The sequence below is a fragment of the Eretmochelys imbricata genome, chromosome 5, assembly GCF_965152235.1.
Source record: "Eretmochelys imbricata isolate rEreImb1 chromosome 5, rEreImb1.hap1, whole genome shotgun sequence".
Lineage (NCBI taxonomy): Eukaryota > Metazoa > Chordata > Testudines > Cheloniidae > Eretmochelys > Eretmochelys imbricata.
In genome coordinates this window covers 98121570-98138250 of record NC_135576.1, presented here as the reverse complement: position 1 = coordinate 98138250, position 16681 = coordinate 98121570, and the positions used below count along the sequence as shown (strand labels likewise).

Genomic DNA, 16681 nt, shown 5'->3' with positions numbered 1-16681 from the left:
ATGTTGGGTTTGTTTGTTTTTTAAATGTACTCTCTTTTAGTTCTCCACTTCCCTTAGCTAACATACTCTTCTTAAGGAAGCAGAAAAGCAGATAGCCTGGGGAAATATATCTCAAATAATACTTAGTGCTATCACAGGACTGAAAATGTTCATGGAAATACTATAGTTTAGAATTAATTAAAAACATTTGAAATCTGTTATTTTCAAAATGTAATTAACTTTTCTACTGCACAGTCACCTCATAAAAACTTGAAGTCTTGGCTTAGAATATTCCCTACCGTCAACCACATTTTAGTTTAAATAGGAATGTGTGATTTGGTTTAAGCACCTCCATTATAATATACTTCTGATCTGAATACAGATTTGTCCAACTCTCAATAACTGTCATCAATTTTCAGACAGAACTGTTTTTAATTTACAGCCCCCATAAAGTTGTGCATTCATGCTGTGATACTGTCACTGCTATTTGGAGCAGGAAAGATTATTATAACTGGAAAAGTAGTAAAAGCCAGTTTCCAAAATCCCAAATTATATGGTATGTAAAATTTACTCTTTAGGACCTGACTTTCAGAGAACTCCTATTATGTCACCTTTAAGCTAATATAGATGGGTAAAGAAATACCTAGATGGTTTTATAAAATCAAGACGTAAATCGCCATACAAAAGCAGCTACCATGAAATTATAATGCTTTTTTTACTGAAGGGCTTTAAGAGCTCACTGTGAATTTATAAGGGAGAGTATCTTATTTTGTCAACTGAAGTTTACTAATTTAAATAAATTTGAATCACTTTCAATGGCTCAAAAGTCCCTTGCATGTACCCACTGGTACACTAGATCTGAACTGACACCAAACTAACATATAAAATGGCTTATGGGCTTCTCAAGTCAAATACTGGGAGACTATAAAGAAGCACTTGAAGTTTGTGTGTTAATGATCCAACGGAAACAGGTCACTGACTGTTTATGAACTACAACTTTCAGTATATAGCCACCCTGGTCTGTGCTATACCTTGATTGTCAACCACCATTGCACTTCAAAGCGCCAAATGATAGCCTTAAAACACTGAGCAGTCTCTCATATTTCAATGTTGAGAAACTAAACATTTCTGTAAGCATGTTATGCAAAAATTATGGATTTTTGTTTTCAACAAAATTCGACAACTTCCCACCTTTTAAAAAAGAGAATATTAAACACCAAAAACTACTTTGAGGATGAGCATTGCGCGGGACTGCACAAGTACCTGATTATACTATGTGCTACAATACTAGACAACAAATTTCAAGAGCAGCAAGCTTGCAGTCACCTCTCTTTGCCATTATGATTTTTTTGTTTAATCATGAAGGTCTTAATATTGAATTATTATTATATTATTAAAGCCCAGGTATCAAGCTATTACTACACTACCTTGAAATTAGAATGAACTCTGTTGTTATAGAAGATGCCTAATGGTGTAAGCTCTGCTTTGGTTTCAGGGTATAAACCGTGAGAATCTCCTGTTGAAATCTTGTGGAACAAATACCATATTCCAGCATCCTGCAAAGAAGAGAGTGAGAACATGTTTTAAAAAAGTGACAATGACCTGTCTAGCACCAGCAGGTTTAAATCATCATTACTGCTATATTGACTTCTCCAACAAATCAAATGCATTTTAAAAATAATTTACATGTCTCCAACAACCATAAAATGAAAACACAACCCATATCCTTTCACAATGAATTCCACATTAGATCTTGTCTAGAAAAAAAAAAGACCGTTTGCAGTAGAACTAAAAATTTGAAGAGGTTGTATGCATGATTACAAGGTTACGCAGAAAAAGGAAATTTTTAGCCACAAAGATTTCCTAATTTTGAACATTTCAAGTCTGAACTCCAAGTCACTAGGAAAAATTGTAACCTTTTGCATTTCAATGACACATTACATTTTGGTGTACTCAATCATATTTTGTTCAACTAGCTAGCAAAATTATTTTATTGTAGAATATACACAAATATTTTTCTTATTTGTCTTTAAGAATTGCTCATCACTATTCCCATATCAAGATTTAATGATACAGCCAAAACACTCACAAGAGCTTTCAAAAAAATTGAGAAGTCTGGCTAGTTCAGAGCTCGGAGGCAATAATATGCAGCAATTATTTCACACACCTATGTCACTCTCCATTTTCTCTCAATTCCCCAAACAACTGCTCTTAAAAAGGTGACATTTACCAGTAACCCTCCATCCCGTACGTTACCCTGCATGAGAGGTGGCAAGGACACAGCAGTTGAGTAGGAGCCTCCGCAGTCCCGGTACACCAGGGGAGAGTTCCTGTGCTAATATGGTGTGGCTATAAGATCTGAGCTGTTGAGCATTCGCTATGTGAGGGTTTTTCTTAAGAGAAATAGGGATGGTCTAGCCCAAAAGGCTTGAATAGTGGCTATAGAGCTGCTGTGCTGTACCCTACAGTTTGCCATTGGGGGAGAAGAGAATAGTTTTAAGTCACCAAAACCCTGCTCGCGTTCTATATCTGGTCATAGAAAGGTCTCATCATTCTAGGATTTGTGTTCTGCTTGTCATTTTAGGTATCAGTGTTGAGAAACAACAGACTAACCGCAGAGCCAAGACAATTAACACATCTTAGTCCACTGTAAGAAAAACACAGTACAGCTATTTTGGATTCCACTAAATATGACCAAATTTTAAGTCCTGAACAGTAGCCATACAGAACGCTAACAATATAAACTACAGAAAATATTGAAGCCTTAATATTAGCATGGATGTATTCAGAAGATCCCTTATTCACAAATGATTCACTATACACACAGTCATAAATATAAGGATTAAGAATTCAGAAAAAGGAGAATTATCTTCTGTTCTCTTCAGAACAAAGATGTTCAGTATCTTTCAAATGCCCATTTAGAAAGACAGCTTGCATGTAAAATGCCATTGTACTTCTAAACATAAAAAGACAGATATCTACATGTGAAACTTTGAAATGCCTACCTTTTTAATAGTGTATGCCTTAGTTATCTGAAATATGAATATAGTGTGTGTCAAAGAATGTCTATGTGCCTCACCTGTGAGCCTGCTGCTGCATTATTGATAAGATGATTGTTGGGATGAGCAATCCAGAATGTTGAAACAGCCCTGCAATATATTATTCAGAAACGATAAATAATTCAGAAGCTATAACTGGTAAAATCCCTACAGAAAACTTTGCATTCAGATCTAGCAAATTAGTGAGTGCTAATTTGACATACAAAGCAAGTCTGTCATGAGATTCAAGTAAGAAATCATGAAGAAAGTCATATTTTCCTAAAGAAAACTGTCTGTTTCTTTCACAAGTCCTCCTGCAAGCTCTTGTGGTTAAAATACTACATGCAATGATAAACCATTTTGATAGTAAGTGGCATAATCGTATTTGACTTTTATAGAAGAAATCTGATTCCTTAATTCATAAATTAAGCATTAAAATGGGGGTTTCATAGCATCTGGTGCCTTTGCATAAAAATAAGGAAATAGCCTGAAGAGAGGTCTGCTGAATCAGGTACCATATCAAGTAGTTACTGTATTTCAACACAGTTGTTCATATATTCTATTTGTGTTGTTCAGATTGTTAATGCTTTTTTCTAAATGCCAATGTTGTATTCCAGCTGTCCACCTTTGGTAGCCTACATAAAAAAAAAAAATCTTGCCTATTTGTAGAGCAACAAGAGATTTTCAAAAATTTAATTATGGCAACTAATTCGATTTTCTTTTCTGAGCCAGATACTCACATGCAGTCTGTGGCTGGCACTGGAACATAATTTCCATACACTTTATCCTTAATGGCCATACACATGGTGCTATTCCTGTCTGTGGGAAGAAGAGTGCCTGGTCTGGTGACTAGTCCAAGGTTGTGGAACAGAATATTCCTTTGTTCAATGCCATCCTCTATGAAGAAACAGTGGCCTAGTGTGTCATAACCAATGGTGTCCTTTATCTGCAGAAATACAAGTTCATTATGTCATTAGCAATGTCAAATAAATCTCAATGAATGCTAAGTGCCGTTTAGTTTTACTATCTTGGCATAACTGCAAAATGACGTTTCAATATCAGCCATAATGGCCAAGTTAAATGTCAAGTTTTATTTATTTGTTTATTTGTTCAGAGACTTTTTCTGAAGATGTTGGCTAACTGCAAGGCTCTAAATATTCAATTAGAAAGATCAAGAGTGGTCACAAAAGTCATTGTTTACACATGGTAATTATGTATTAATATTTTAGTCATGTTCTGCACATTTAAACTGAAAAATGGAATAAAGTATTTTCACACCGACTATGCTTTGTAACATTTACTTTCAAACAATTTGAAATGGCACCTACCAACAAGCCATTAGTTGCATGAATTGTCACACATCTGGAGAAACAATGATGAATGGAAAGGCCTTCCAGATAAGTCCTGAAGCTATAACCTCCTTTCTCATCCACATCCCCACAGCGGTGGAAATGAACAGGGTAACTTCCTATCAGTTGCTGTCCCATTTGCCTCAATTCCACATGGGAGAGATGAACAGATGTGAAATTCTTCAAAATCTGGAGTGTGTAACAAGAAGATCTAACTGAATAATCAATTACCCTTTTAAATTGGTAAAAGTTTAAATTTAAAGCCATCGTGAACGGATTTCCTCCAGGCACGGACAAATACAGCAGAATATTACATGAATCAGTCTGGAGAATCTTCAGGTTTTGCTTTCTATCCAGATCTATAAATCAGTGACCTTCATAAACAAGAGACATGCACATAAACTAAATGTTCAGGTTACCAAAACTAAAAGTTTCATCAGGAATTTTATTGCTACAGCAAGTCAGTTTTAAATGGCTCTTACTGGAATTCTCACAAATTAAACATTCTATAAAGACAGCCAAATGGTATTCAAACAAGAAAGAATTTTTCTCCTTATATACACAAAAGTTGTATTGATTTAACTAAATTGGTTTAGAAATTTGATTTAATTAAACATGTGCAATCGTATGGACACTCAAACTGGTTAACTAATTTAAGCATCTACACAAGGGGATTGCACAGTTTAGAAACGGAATTAATTTGGTGCAACTTTCTTGTGCACACAAGGCCTTACAGAGACAATAAAGTCCAGTTACTAATCTGATCCTTAAAAAATGAATCTTCTGTGATTACTATACGCAACGGGCAAAACCTGAACTCTTACTATAAGGGACTTAGCAAAACCAAAAGACTTCTAGACCTGTATTTTATTATAACATTCCTTGAAGCAAATACTCTAGTTTAAATTTCCAGTAGGCTTTTGTTATAACTGCACTTTCGATTACTCAGATTCCCAAACAATTCTCCATTTGAATAAAACCCTCAATAATCATTCCCTTTAACACCACAAGTGAGGACTGTAAAAGGTGTGAGAATCCTTTCAGCATCAAAATGACACACTAAACTAAAACAAAATCCAGCTATACCAGCTCACGTGTGGCCAACCCTCACAAAAGGAAGTCACTATGTAAGGCTTTGTGTACAGCACCGGCACTTTTGTCAGTAAAACTTTTGTTGGTTAGGGGTGTGAAAAAATGCACACCCTTGACTGCCATAAGTTTCACCGACAAAAGCATCGGCGTGGACAGTGCTATGTCAGCGGGAGATACTCTTTTGCCAACATAGCTACTGCCACTCATTGGGGGTGGGAGAGCACTCTCCTGTCAGCATAGAGCTGCTATGCAGGAGACCTTACAGCAGCTCAGCTACAGTGGTACAGCTGTGCCACGGTAAGATCTGTAGTGTAGACATAGCTTGAGCCTGCAGTTTTAGATACAAGAGGTGGGTTGCTCTTTTGCTACATGACGATGGGCAGTTCCCTCAGAACTATGGATTTTCACATTAAATTGCATAATTGGCTAGTACACAGCTAAGTATTGTACATCAAAGTTGTTAAGGTTATGGAATTGCACAAAACAATGGGGCAACTGCAAATATTTCTTCTTCCTTCAGTCTTAAAAAAGCAAACTAAACGCAAATGTTTAGTTATGTGAAGTTAAGTTTGCAAATCTGACAAATCAAGAACTAAGCTGAACTAAGTTCTCATTGTAATATTAACTTACCCACATTGCACATTTGAGGGCTTGTGAATTAGACTGTCAAATATAAATACCTTAACACACAATTACATGTTGTAGGCAAGTTAAAGAAGCAGTGTTTGACCATTTCAACTTTTTAGCTGCTGAGCTTAGATTTACCACCTCGTCTCTCTAATAGCTTTATTGAAGAAACAAGGTTTTGAGCCACAGAGAGGCATTTAGGACCAGTGTAATGCTGAGGGCTGACAGAAATTGGCCTTGCTGCATTTGCTCCCAATTAACACCAGCTGAGGATCTGGCCCTTAAATGTTTAAACACACACAGTAATGAAACATTAAAGCTACAAATTAAGGCCTGATTCAGATGTACAGTACAACACTTATACCGCTCTTTCCATGAAAAGGGGTCTTATCAGCCTGTAGTTTCTACTAAAAAGAAAAGGAGTACTTGTGGCACCTTAGTAGCTCACGAAAGCTTATGCTCAAATAAATTGGTTAGTCTCTAAGGTGCCACAAGTACTCCTTTTCTTTTTGCGAATACAGACTAACACGGCTGTTACTCTGAAACCTGTAGTTTCTACTGGGTCCAGACATTTTAACTAATTGTAATAGCCTATTTTACCCAAATTTAGTACAAAATGGACAAAAGCTGAAAAATGCTCAGTGGTAGATGTTTATAAACAAATGCTAATGTAAATTAAGCAACATCTGCCCAACTATTCAGAACAGACTCACAAGAACAATTTAACAATTCTGTTCCATCTTCATGCATCTGAGGGGCCCACTCAGTTTGAGTTATTGCAGCAGTCAAAGACGGGCTTTGTAATGCTCACAACTTGTCAACATCTTTCTCCACTGCATTATCTTAGTCACAATAGGAAACTTAAAACCCAATTTATTCCCCTCCCACAAAACAAAGGCTGCCGTACAAGAGAGACTGTAGATTTTTCCCACCATTATTTCCAGCATTATGAAACTAAAATCTATACCCAAACACTTAAAAAAGGAGACTAAGCCTGTGACAAAAAACAGTGAAAGCAAAGCAATTTGCATTTAAAAGGATGACGCCTCAAACATTTCTAACATCTACTGGGAACCACCATAACACTTCAAATCACTCCTTGCATCTATTCCCATTGGAATAAATATGGCAAGTTTTATCTTTAACCGAGCTTCCCAAACTATGGGACTCAACCCGAAATGGGGTTGAGGTGATCCCTAGTGTGGGGAGGACACCATTCTGTTCTGCACTGTGTGACCTCACACGTATGGTGTGTGTGAGGTCACGGTGCATGGAGGACACCATTTTGCTGTGCAGAAGAGCCATTTTGCTCTCACGTGCAGTGTATGCCAAGTCATGCTGTGCAGTGGAGATTATTTTGTTCTTCAAACTGGCGTCCTCCATGCTGTCTGGGGTCCTGGGAGGAAATTAATTAAAATGTGGTCATACCAGCAAAACTTTTGGGAACGGCTGCTTTAACCATTAGTTTCTGTACTACTGCTTTCCATCTCAGCCTTAATCTTCCTTTAACATATAGCCATGCAAGATATAAGAAGTGGTAACACTAATGATCCTTCTATATCCCTTTATTTTAATAAGTGAGACTCTTGGTTTTGGGTGCTCAACAGGAGATGCCATAAAAGGGCCCAAATTTTCAGATGGTATGTGCTCAGCACTTTCTGAAAATCAAGCTCCATTACAGTGACTCAGGTTGGGTACCCAAAATCAGTCGCTTTTGAAGATCTTGCCCTTTGTATACCAAATCATCAGTAAGTTGAACAATACACAATATAAACATAAGCAACAGGCTTCTAACAACATTATACACATTAACATTTCCTTGTCCTTGATTCTTCAGTCTAATTCTTGGCAAATTAATTCCAGTTTTAGGAAAGCTGAGAAGAAATATGGATAGACAGAACCGCTCAGTGAGAATTTAGTGAATATCAGGTTAGAAGATATTGAAACAAACTCGCCCCCCCAAATTTAGAATTAATACTTTTGCTCAGAAGCCATCCTCAATCTAAGGAAGCTACTTAAAAAGTTTTTCAAACCTTGATGTGTCCACCAAATGTATCATAATTGAAGTATTGACACTGATTGCCAGCATAGCAGGACTTTTCTGTCTCTCCCTTGATTAGGATATTCCTAGTGAGAACTCCAACCTCTGCCCTCATGTCCACTCCATCAATGACATCTCCCATATGAAGGAACTGGGGATTTTCTGTTCAAAAAGTCAGTTCAAGAAAAGAAAAATAGGGTAGATGACCAACTTAACTTCTCATCCATTAAAACCAGAAATGTAACTTGTTAGCTTACATAACATTCTCACTTAAGCAACTAGAAGATTGGGTAGGCAACATCGTATTCTAAAACCTCTTGGAATACTGGATACCTGAATCCCAATGTTCTGATTGGTTAACAAACACTTCTCATCGGAGATGAAGAGTCCACTAGAGCAGACAAAATACACATCACTGGCAGGTGATAAACATCAAGCAACAAATATTTGTTGCCATGGGGTTCTGTACAGAAGGAAACACTCTCTCCACAAGGCAGAGGGCTGCTGAATAGGAGACTGGGCACCAGGAACAGCACCAGTTTTCCTATAGCCAGGTTTTTAGATTGTAGTCAATTTAATGATTCATAAGCACCCAACAGTGCACTGAGAGGACTATTAGGGACTAGTACCCTCCCCATAAGGGAAAGGAGGGGGGTCCTGAAGAGAATGAGTGTTGAAGCTCTCCCATGAGACTGAAAGGAGGGTGGCAGTAACCTTCCTTTAATCAGGAAATAGAAGTGGAGAAATGGAAAAGATTAAGGATGTTTACATTATTAAAAACTCCAAAAAACAGTAGGATTTCAAAGGAGAGGTTGCTTAAAAAAAAACAACAACAAAAAAAACCCAAAAACAATTGGCTAATCTTTCCCACACAGAATAATCAGAAAACCTGGAAGTGTGTGATAACTGATAAGTAAATTCAAACACCTTTTCAAGATCTATGGCCTGGATCCTGCAAAGACATGTGTACATGCTTAGTCTTGCTTGCTGTGGGTAGTCCCACTGACTGCAATGGGACTTCTCACAGTGTATAAAGCAAGCCTACTTGTAGAACAGTGCAGGAGCAGTGCCTAATTCAGTAAAACTTTAAACAGTCATTAAAAAAAACTACTGAATGACAATTCCCAGACTCATTGCTTCATTTTTTTTTTAAAACTAATTTGGCTCCTTCCTAAATGGGAGAAACATTGCCATAACAGTTAAAAATCCTAATTAAAAAGGCCTTTAAAAAAAAACAACAACAAAAAAACCAAGAACAAAAACTTCCATTTATTTTGGCCCTCACACACAAATTCTTCTGAAATATTAACCTTCATTCATCTATATAACGTGAAGTATTATCCCAGTAAGCCTTAAACTATAAATGGGCACTTCTTTTGTTTTTCCATTTCTCTCTCTATTGATAGGCAACTTCTTCCCTTAATACAAAGCTGACATCTCTGTCACAGCTGGCTCTGACTGCTACAGAAAGAGTCCAGCTGAAAAGTTTCAATAGGAGTACTTCTCATACTATGCCTGATATGTAAAACTGACCAGAACTGGTATATTTTCCTTGAAGCTGGCAATCTTTGCTCATTCTCTTCCCCACCCCTCAAAAAAGAATGATGGAGAGGAGGAAGGAAAGAAAACCGAGGCATTCTTCAAAAAATACTTTCCCCTAACTTCTGTATCCTACAAGTGTTACACGGGCTATCAAAATTTAAGAAAGGGGAATACTAAAAACTTCCTTGTGGTGGCAAACTCAACTACCAAATTGCTTCATTTTTGCACGTTTGTACAAGATACAAATACCAGTGAGAAGAGAAATAGTGAGAAGAGGCCGATTCAAGGCATACTGTAACCATACTCCCCCTCCCCTCCTAACCCCCGCCCAACCAAACTGAGGAGAGAATTTGGCTTGGCAAGTTTGCATGACAAAACAAAACAAAAACATGCCTTGGGGCATAATAAAATTTCCCTTTACTGTCTGCTTTACTTGGTTTCAAACTACTGTACTATGAGAAAAAAGCACTTAAGTTAATGCTGAAAAGTAGTAAGATCAGCAAATTCACCTCTCTTATGAAAGTGCTAACTATTTACAAAAAAATTTAAAGCTCCAAATTACTCTTCCTTTCAAAAGGTGTGCACATTGTACTTGACTTCCTAGTATAAGCCCTGTAAAAATGTTACTGACAAGCTCTAGAAGAGCAACTCTAGAGTGAATCATACATGGACTAAAAGGTACGTTTTCCAAGGTGAAGGGTTTATAAATACTAAGTTTAGAAGGTGACTGAAATACAACATGATTTAATATAGTTATTTACTGACTGTATCCCAAATTTTGGAGTTACAGAATAGCTTCAAAGTGGAAAAAAGAGGGTGGCGGGGGAGATAGTCAAGGAATACATTTTGGATGACGTGAAAAACACATGGTGATTCAGTAAGGCGAGGAGATACAAAAATTCTGTCCCAGATGGCAAGACAATACACTTTTTCCACCAACACTGGGAAGACATTTTCAGAACAAGAAAGGATATTGGATCCAGAACAAATAGGAAGACAGACCTGTTTAGGAGGGACACAATTTGGTTGTACTTCTTCCATACATGAGAGCAAGTGAGGAGCAGCATTCCACAGATGCTGGAGACTAGGACTCGGAGGCTAGAGAATTAAGTTCTTATAGTCAAGATGAGAAGATATGATTGCAACAGTACATGTTTCACCAGAGGCACTGAGGCAGTAAGAAAAAGAGTTGCGGTCAAAGGACAAAGAGGTAAGTTCAGGAAGTAAGGATGATATTACGATTACATACAGTGGGAACAAAAAAGAGTTCTGAGTCTGAAAGAGAAAAACAGGGGAGATAAGAGTTGTGTGTGAAGGTGCTCATATTGTTCAAGGCGAAGTCATAAATCTTAGAGGCCAACAGGACAAACAGAGGTATCCCTAGAAGGTGTCAAATTATATGGTGAGTTGATCAATGTTAAAAGTGATTGCTAAGGGTAAAGCCATGAGATGAAGGGGATGAAAGCTCAAGATTGGAGACTTGCAGGCCCCTCCACAGAGGAAAAGTTTTGGCTTGAAGGAGGAGCAAAGAGGTATAAGAAAACCAGAGACACCCATACAGCTAAGGATGCAGTCTGAGAGAATGGAGTGGGCTGCAGAGGCAATGGGGGGAGGGCAACATTCCCCTGCCCCAATTTTTGCCAGAGTTTGCTGGCCCTGCTTGGTCACATTTTGCAGCCGGGCCCCAGCTTTGCATGGCAACAGCTATAGCTGGCAAACAGGGAGCTGTACTTTTGCTGTGGGGAGAAGCAGCAGCAAACAGCTGGGAACTGCAGGGAAGGGCTGCTGAGAGTAAGAGAGAGGGACAGGTAGGCAGGGGCGTGATACAAGCTGTTGGAAGGGCCCTTTAAATTGTGCCCCCCCACTATCAGCAGGCACCAGTCATCTCTGCACTGCGGTGAAGTCAAACAGAAGAGGGTCATAGGCAGCAAAAAATGAAATGGTCAACTACATGTAGGCAAGACACTTCTGTGTTTTGCCCAGAACAAAGACAGTTTGCAACCAGTCACAGATATGACAGTCATTTGCATAAACAAACATTTTGCTGAAAAAGAAAAAAGAAAAAAGAAAAAAAAAGATTTACAAAGAGAAAATCAGGGTCAAAGGAAGGGTTTTTGTTTGTTTTTTAAAGACAGTAAGGATATATCATGGCACGTTTAAAAGAGCTAATAAAGGCATTAGAAGCAAAGGAATTGAAAAAAAATCACAATTCAGGGAGTGAAGGTGGGGAGATCAAACCAAATGAGAAAGAAGGAAGGTGAGAAGTTATTTTTAGGACCAGATTGTTTCTGAAGTGTCCACTGAGAAAAGTAAAGCGAAGGAACGAAAAAGGAAAAGAGGCAAAAGGCAGTGTTTGTGGGTGTGAAGTTAACATGGTCACAGATCAGGACAACTGTATACTAAAAGAATGAAATCCATTCCTTGCATATAGCTGGAGAAAGTCTGGGAGGGGAGGGAAAGATGGATGAGAGGGCTGAGCCTGTCACTCGCAAGAGTTTAACCATTCCCAGTATAAGAGGTCATTTCCCTAATTTGTACATATTACACAGTCACATTGTACGTACCTTACATTTTCATCAGTCTCCTACCTTTGACTTTGACCTGATATCTGCTACACTCTGGACAGGGAAGGAGAGTGAATTCTTCTGCTTGGTACATTGAATAGTCGGTGCTTGCAACTACGATCTGGTCTTCAGGCTCCCACATACTAACATCTTCCAACAGATCTAGTATCACTCCATCTATAGCCTCTACCTGGAAACCTGAACGTGGGACACCTAAAAAGGAAAAATTATGCATCCAGCAATATATAAAGCTATAACTTCAAATGTCATCTACTTTACAAATACTTAGTTATTTTAACTAATAAGGAACTCTGATATTTAACTAACATTTTCCAAAATGTAAGAAACTTTCTAGTATGGTACTGCCCTGAAAAGGGAGCATGTAAAATAGCATCAAGGGCTTCATGTTTGGTGAGTCTGATTCAGATGCAACGATCTCATTTTACCAGTAGAAATGGAAAGTTTTTGTGCCTTTCAGCCTATGTATACAACCTGGGATCGGAGAACAAAGCTGTGTACTTTCCTTATGCACCACCACCACAAGAAAGAAAGACTTGGCAAGCCAACTGACACTTGTGCAACTACACGCCCTTCACTGGGTTTCCACAGATGCAGCGACAAATTAATTCTGTTGATACAAGAGCAGGAATAGCAGGGCCAGCTCCAGCTTTTTTGCCGCACCAAGAGGTGAAGGAAAAACAAAAACAAAACCCAAGCCTGGTTGAGCTGTCGCCAAAGTGCCACAGAAGAGGAAGAGAGGGACTGCAGGACCAGCTGCCGAATTGCAGCCAAAGACCCGGACGTGCAGCCCCGATGACGGATGGTGTGCCGCCCCTTTCTATTGGCCGCCGCAGGCACCTGCTTCCTTCGCTGGTGCCTGGAGCCAGCCCTGAGGAATAGAATACAGCTCTATCTCACTTAGCAGTACAGAGCCAGGATGGCTAACAAATAAAAAAGCCAAACATACTTGTCACTCAAGTGGGTAGATACAACTCAGTATACATATTCAACAGATGGTGCCATTTTTCCATAGTCACTTTTCAGAGAGATTTTTTTGAAAAATTAAGAACCAACATTTTGGTCATTATGAAAGCAAACTGTTAATTCCCTTCTCACACCTTGCCCATCACCCACAAGAGTCTAATCTCAAAACGAATAGAAGATACGCAGTAGTCCTCTCAGTGAGGGAAAACTTCATAAAAAAACTAATTTTTATATGTAGATCTTCTTAGACTGAAAAAATGTGAAACTCCTTCACTTTAAAAGTGATAAGTGAATTCAGTTGTTCCCAATCATATGATGCTAGAAACTAAATTTCTAGAAGCTGCCAGGAAAGTGAACTGCCTGGCAGAGAGGTGGTGTTTAAAAGAAGTAAGCAGCACTCTGAAAGAGAGTGTGGTGAAGTGGGAGTTTAGTGACCCCCAAAATATGACATGACAAGGAGAGTCTGGAATTCTGTAACTTCTTGGGACAATTTAAGAGAAACTATTCTTAGGAAATTAACAGTTGCATATATTTACAGAACTGGAGTAGGGAGGATCCCAGAGGAATGCAAACTCAGACAATAACTGGGATTTCAAGAAGATCACAGAACATTCAAAATACAAGGGATGAACAAAGAACAAAATCTTATTGGGAGATAAACCTTTCACAGCATACATCCTGGATAATCAGCTGAAGAACAGCATCGTAACACTAACATGACCAGTTAGGGTATCTCTGACCTTGAAAAACAACTAATCCCCCAACCATATCTATCTCATAAGTCTGGTAGACCATATCTGCATGGGTATCTCTTCGGTCTGATAATTAGTCCAAGAATATTATACATAGTCTTATACATATCCTTTTTAAAGACCAAAGATCAAACTGCAAACAGAAGAATGTGATTGTACTGAGCCACTGATTAAGAGGAGAGTTTTGTTAATCTGAAATTCCATCACAGCTCCAGTATGGAGACTTAGCACTGAAAGTGGCAGTGTAGACACAGCCTAAAAACTTGTCGCTCAGGGGATGTCTTTTCATACCCCTGAACGACTAAAGGCCTAGCTCTGAAAAGCACCACTACAGACAGTGCTTTATTGCCGGGAGTCTGCCACCCCTCGTTCCAGGTGGTTATTTTTTATTGCGAGAGAGCTCTCCCCCAGTGATAAAGTGTGACCACACTGCCCATCTCACAGCGCTGCTGCAGGGCAATTTCGACATATCCAGAGATATTCCTTGGCTTTTTGGTGAACACAAAGGCCTTTACTACCCACGACAAAGATGCTACATCAAGGCAGAGCCATACATTTAATGGGGATCCTACAATGCCCTCACAAAGTACAAGGGGACTTGGGGATATTTATAGGTCACAGGCCTTGGTGCAGATTTTCCTGATCAAAACTAGGCTGCAAGCAGTCACCAGACTCAGTGGCCTGCATCTATTTTTGTTTTTTAAAAGAAATAATGATAAGATTGCGCTCTAGCATCATAAAAGATGAAAATGAACTCCTAGTACGGATAACATTTATTGCCAAGGAATTTGACCTCAGAAGCAATTTCCTTTTTCTAATCAGGACCAAGGCCATGGAGCTAAGAATAAGAAAAGCAGTTAAGGATTCAACACCACCAGAAATATTCTTGTGTGTTCAGATACTGCTTACTACCAGACCAACAGGCTGTCAGAAGTATGCATGTCAGCATAATCCAACTAATCAGAGACGCTTTTGTGAAAAATAAAAAATCAACCATGCTTAAGAGTTCTCCAAACATCACAAGCAACAGCAATTAACATAATAGTCTAACAGGACTAAAGATAAGAAACCCAAAAGGCAAACATGGAAAAAGATATACAAAACCCACAAGCCTGTCAGATCTCCAGCCTGCAGTAGGTGATTTTATATTTTAGTATTTCTCCAGCACGCTTGTATAACTAAGTTTTTAAATTTAAGTATTAAGTCAGGGGTGGCCAACCTGCACCTGAGAAGGAGCCAGAATTTACCAATGTATATTGCCAAAGAGCCACAGTAATACATCAGCAGCCCCTCATGAGCTTCCTGCCCTCCCTCCCAGCACCTCCCACCACCGGCAGCCCCACCGATCAGCACCTCCCAATCAGCTGTTTCGTGGCATGCAGGAGGCTGGGGGGGGGGGGAAGGAGGATTGAGGGCATGGCCGGCTCAGGGGAGGGGGCGGGAAGGGGTGGAATGGGGGCAGGGCCTGTGGCAGAGCCAGGGGTTGAGCAGTGAGCACCCCCCAGCACATTGGAAAGTTGGCACCTATAGCTCCAGCCCCGGAATCAGTGCCTATACAAGGAGCCACATATTAACTTCTGGTCATATTAACACAGGTTGGCCAGCCCTGCATTAAGGATACAGTTCCCTGGTTCCCCTGGATGCTGTGTTGGATGCCCACAGCACTGAAGCAGATAAGGAGATTTACATTTTAAAGTTTTCATTTTTGATACCTTCCCCTCTATTTGGATTTCATCCAAAAGTTAGGCAACATTAAAGGTAAACAGACAAAAACCCCACTGCAGTAATTAGAAAGTTAACTTGCATTAATAAACTGTTCTAGAAAATGATCCATACAAATTGTTTTTTGAAACATTTTGCCTATGAAGATTTTATGGGAAAAAAACACAACACAAACTTTCCTACCTTCATTCCATTCACTGAAAGTTCTCACAGCAAACTTCTGACCATCAACTGTGAAAAATTCTCTTTGAGCAAGAGCTTTTCCCCCAGTGCTATGATTTTCATAGTCTCTCACAGACTCATTATAGGAGGAATTTCCACCACCTATAACACCGACTAAAGCCCAGGCTTGCCTGCAAAAAATGAAGTAAAATGTTTAAACACAAAATCCCCTTAAATTAAATCCTTTGCAAATAGACACCGTATACAACATTTATTCTTTTGCCTCTTTTCCAAAACTCTCTAAAATAGAATTCCAAAATGCAGTAGAAGAATGGGAACTCCTCATGCAAGAGATAATTGTTGAAAATATTTGGTTGTTCTCATAAGCAGGCTGGAAAATGCTCACCACTCATTTTCCACCCTCCTCCCCTTCTCTCTCTCTTAAAAAAAAAAAAAAAAAGATTCCAGACTTCAGGAAATATTGTTAATACTTTGTCCAGTGACCAAAGTATTTTACAAACCACAAGATCATGTGACAAGTGTTATTTTGTGCATAAAACAAAGTACAGAGAGATTCAGACCTTGTTTACACTAAAGAAGACTTGCTAAAATGTTTCCAACTATGGTAGTGCTAAGGGTAGAGTAGGTACTGACAAACCTGCTCTAACCAGCCTGGAGACCTGACTATAGTGCCAAATCCACTGTTAGAACTGAACTTTCCGTAGTAACAGTGGGAAGTTTTTAGCTAAATGTATGTGTGTATATATTTTTACACACACACACACACACACACACACACACACACACACAGAGTACATACACTTTGTAC

General features: G+C 38.9%; 1 protein-coding gene across 4 annotated transcripts in view; it reads right to left on the bottom strand.

Moving 5' to 3' along the window:
- Positions 1 to 16681, bottom strand: part of CEMIP2 (cell migration inducing hyaluronidase 2) — an 80690-nt gene that overhangs the window by 18791 nt on the left and 45218 nt on the right. For all 4 annotated transcript variants that reach the window (XM_077817589.1, XM_077817588.1, XM_077817587.1 and 1 more), the window contains 7 exons: positions 15874 to 16043; positions 12257 to 12445; positions 8119 to 8288; positions 4346 to 4555; positions 3758 to 3963; positions 3059 to 3128; positions 1407 to 1535 (listed from right to left, as the gene is read on the bottom strand). In XM_077817589.1, the coding sequence (XP_077673715.1) occupies positions 1407 to 1535; positions 3059 to 3128; positions 3758 to 3963; positions 4346 to 4555; positions 8119 to 8288; positions 12257 to 12445; positions 15874 to 16043 (1144 nt within the window). The remainder of the gene's footprint in view (positions 1 to 1406; positions 1536 to 3058; positions 3129 to 3757; positions 3964 to 4345; positions 4556 to 8118; positions 8289 to 12256; positions 12446 to 15873; positions 16044 to 16681) is intronic.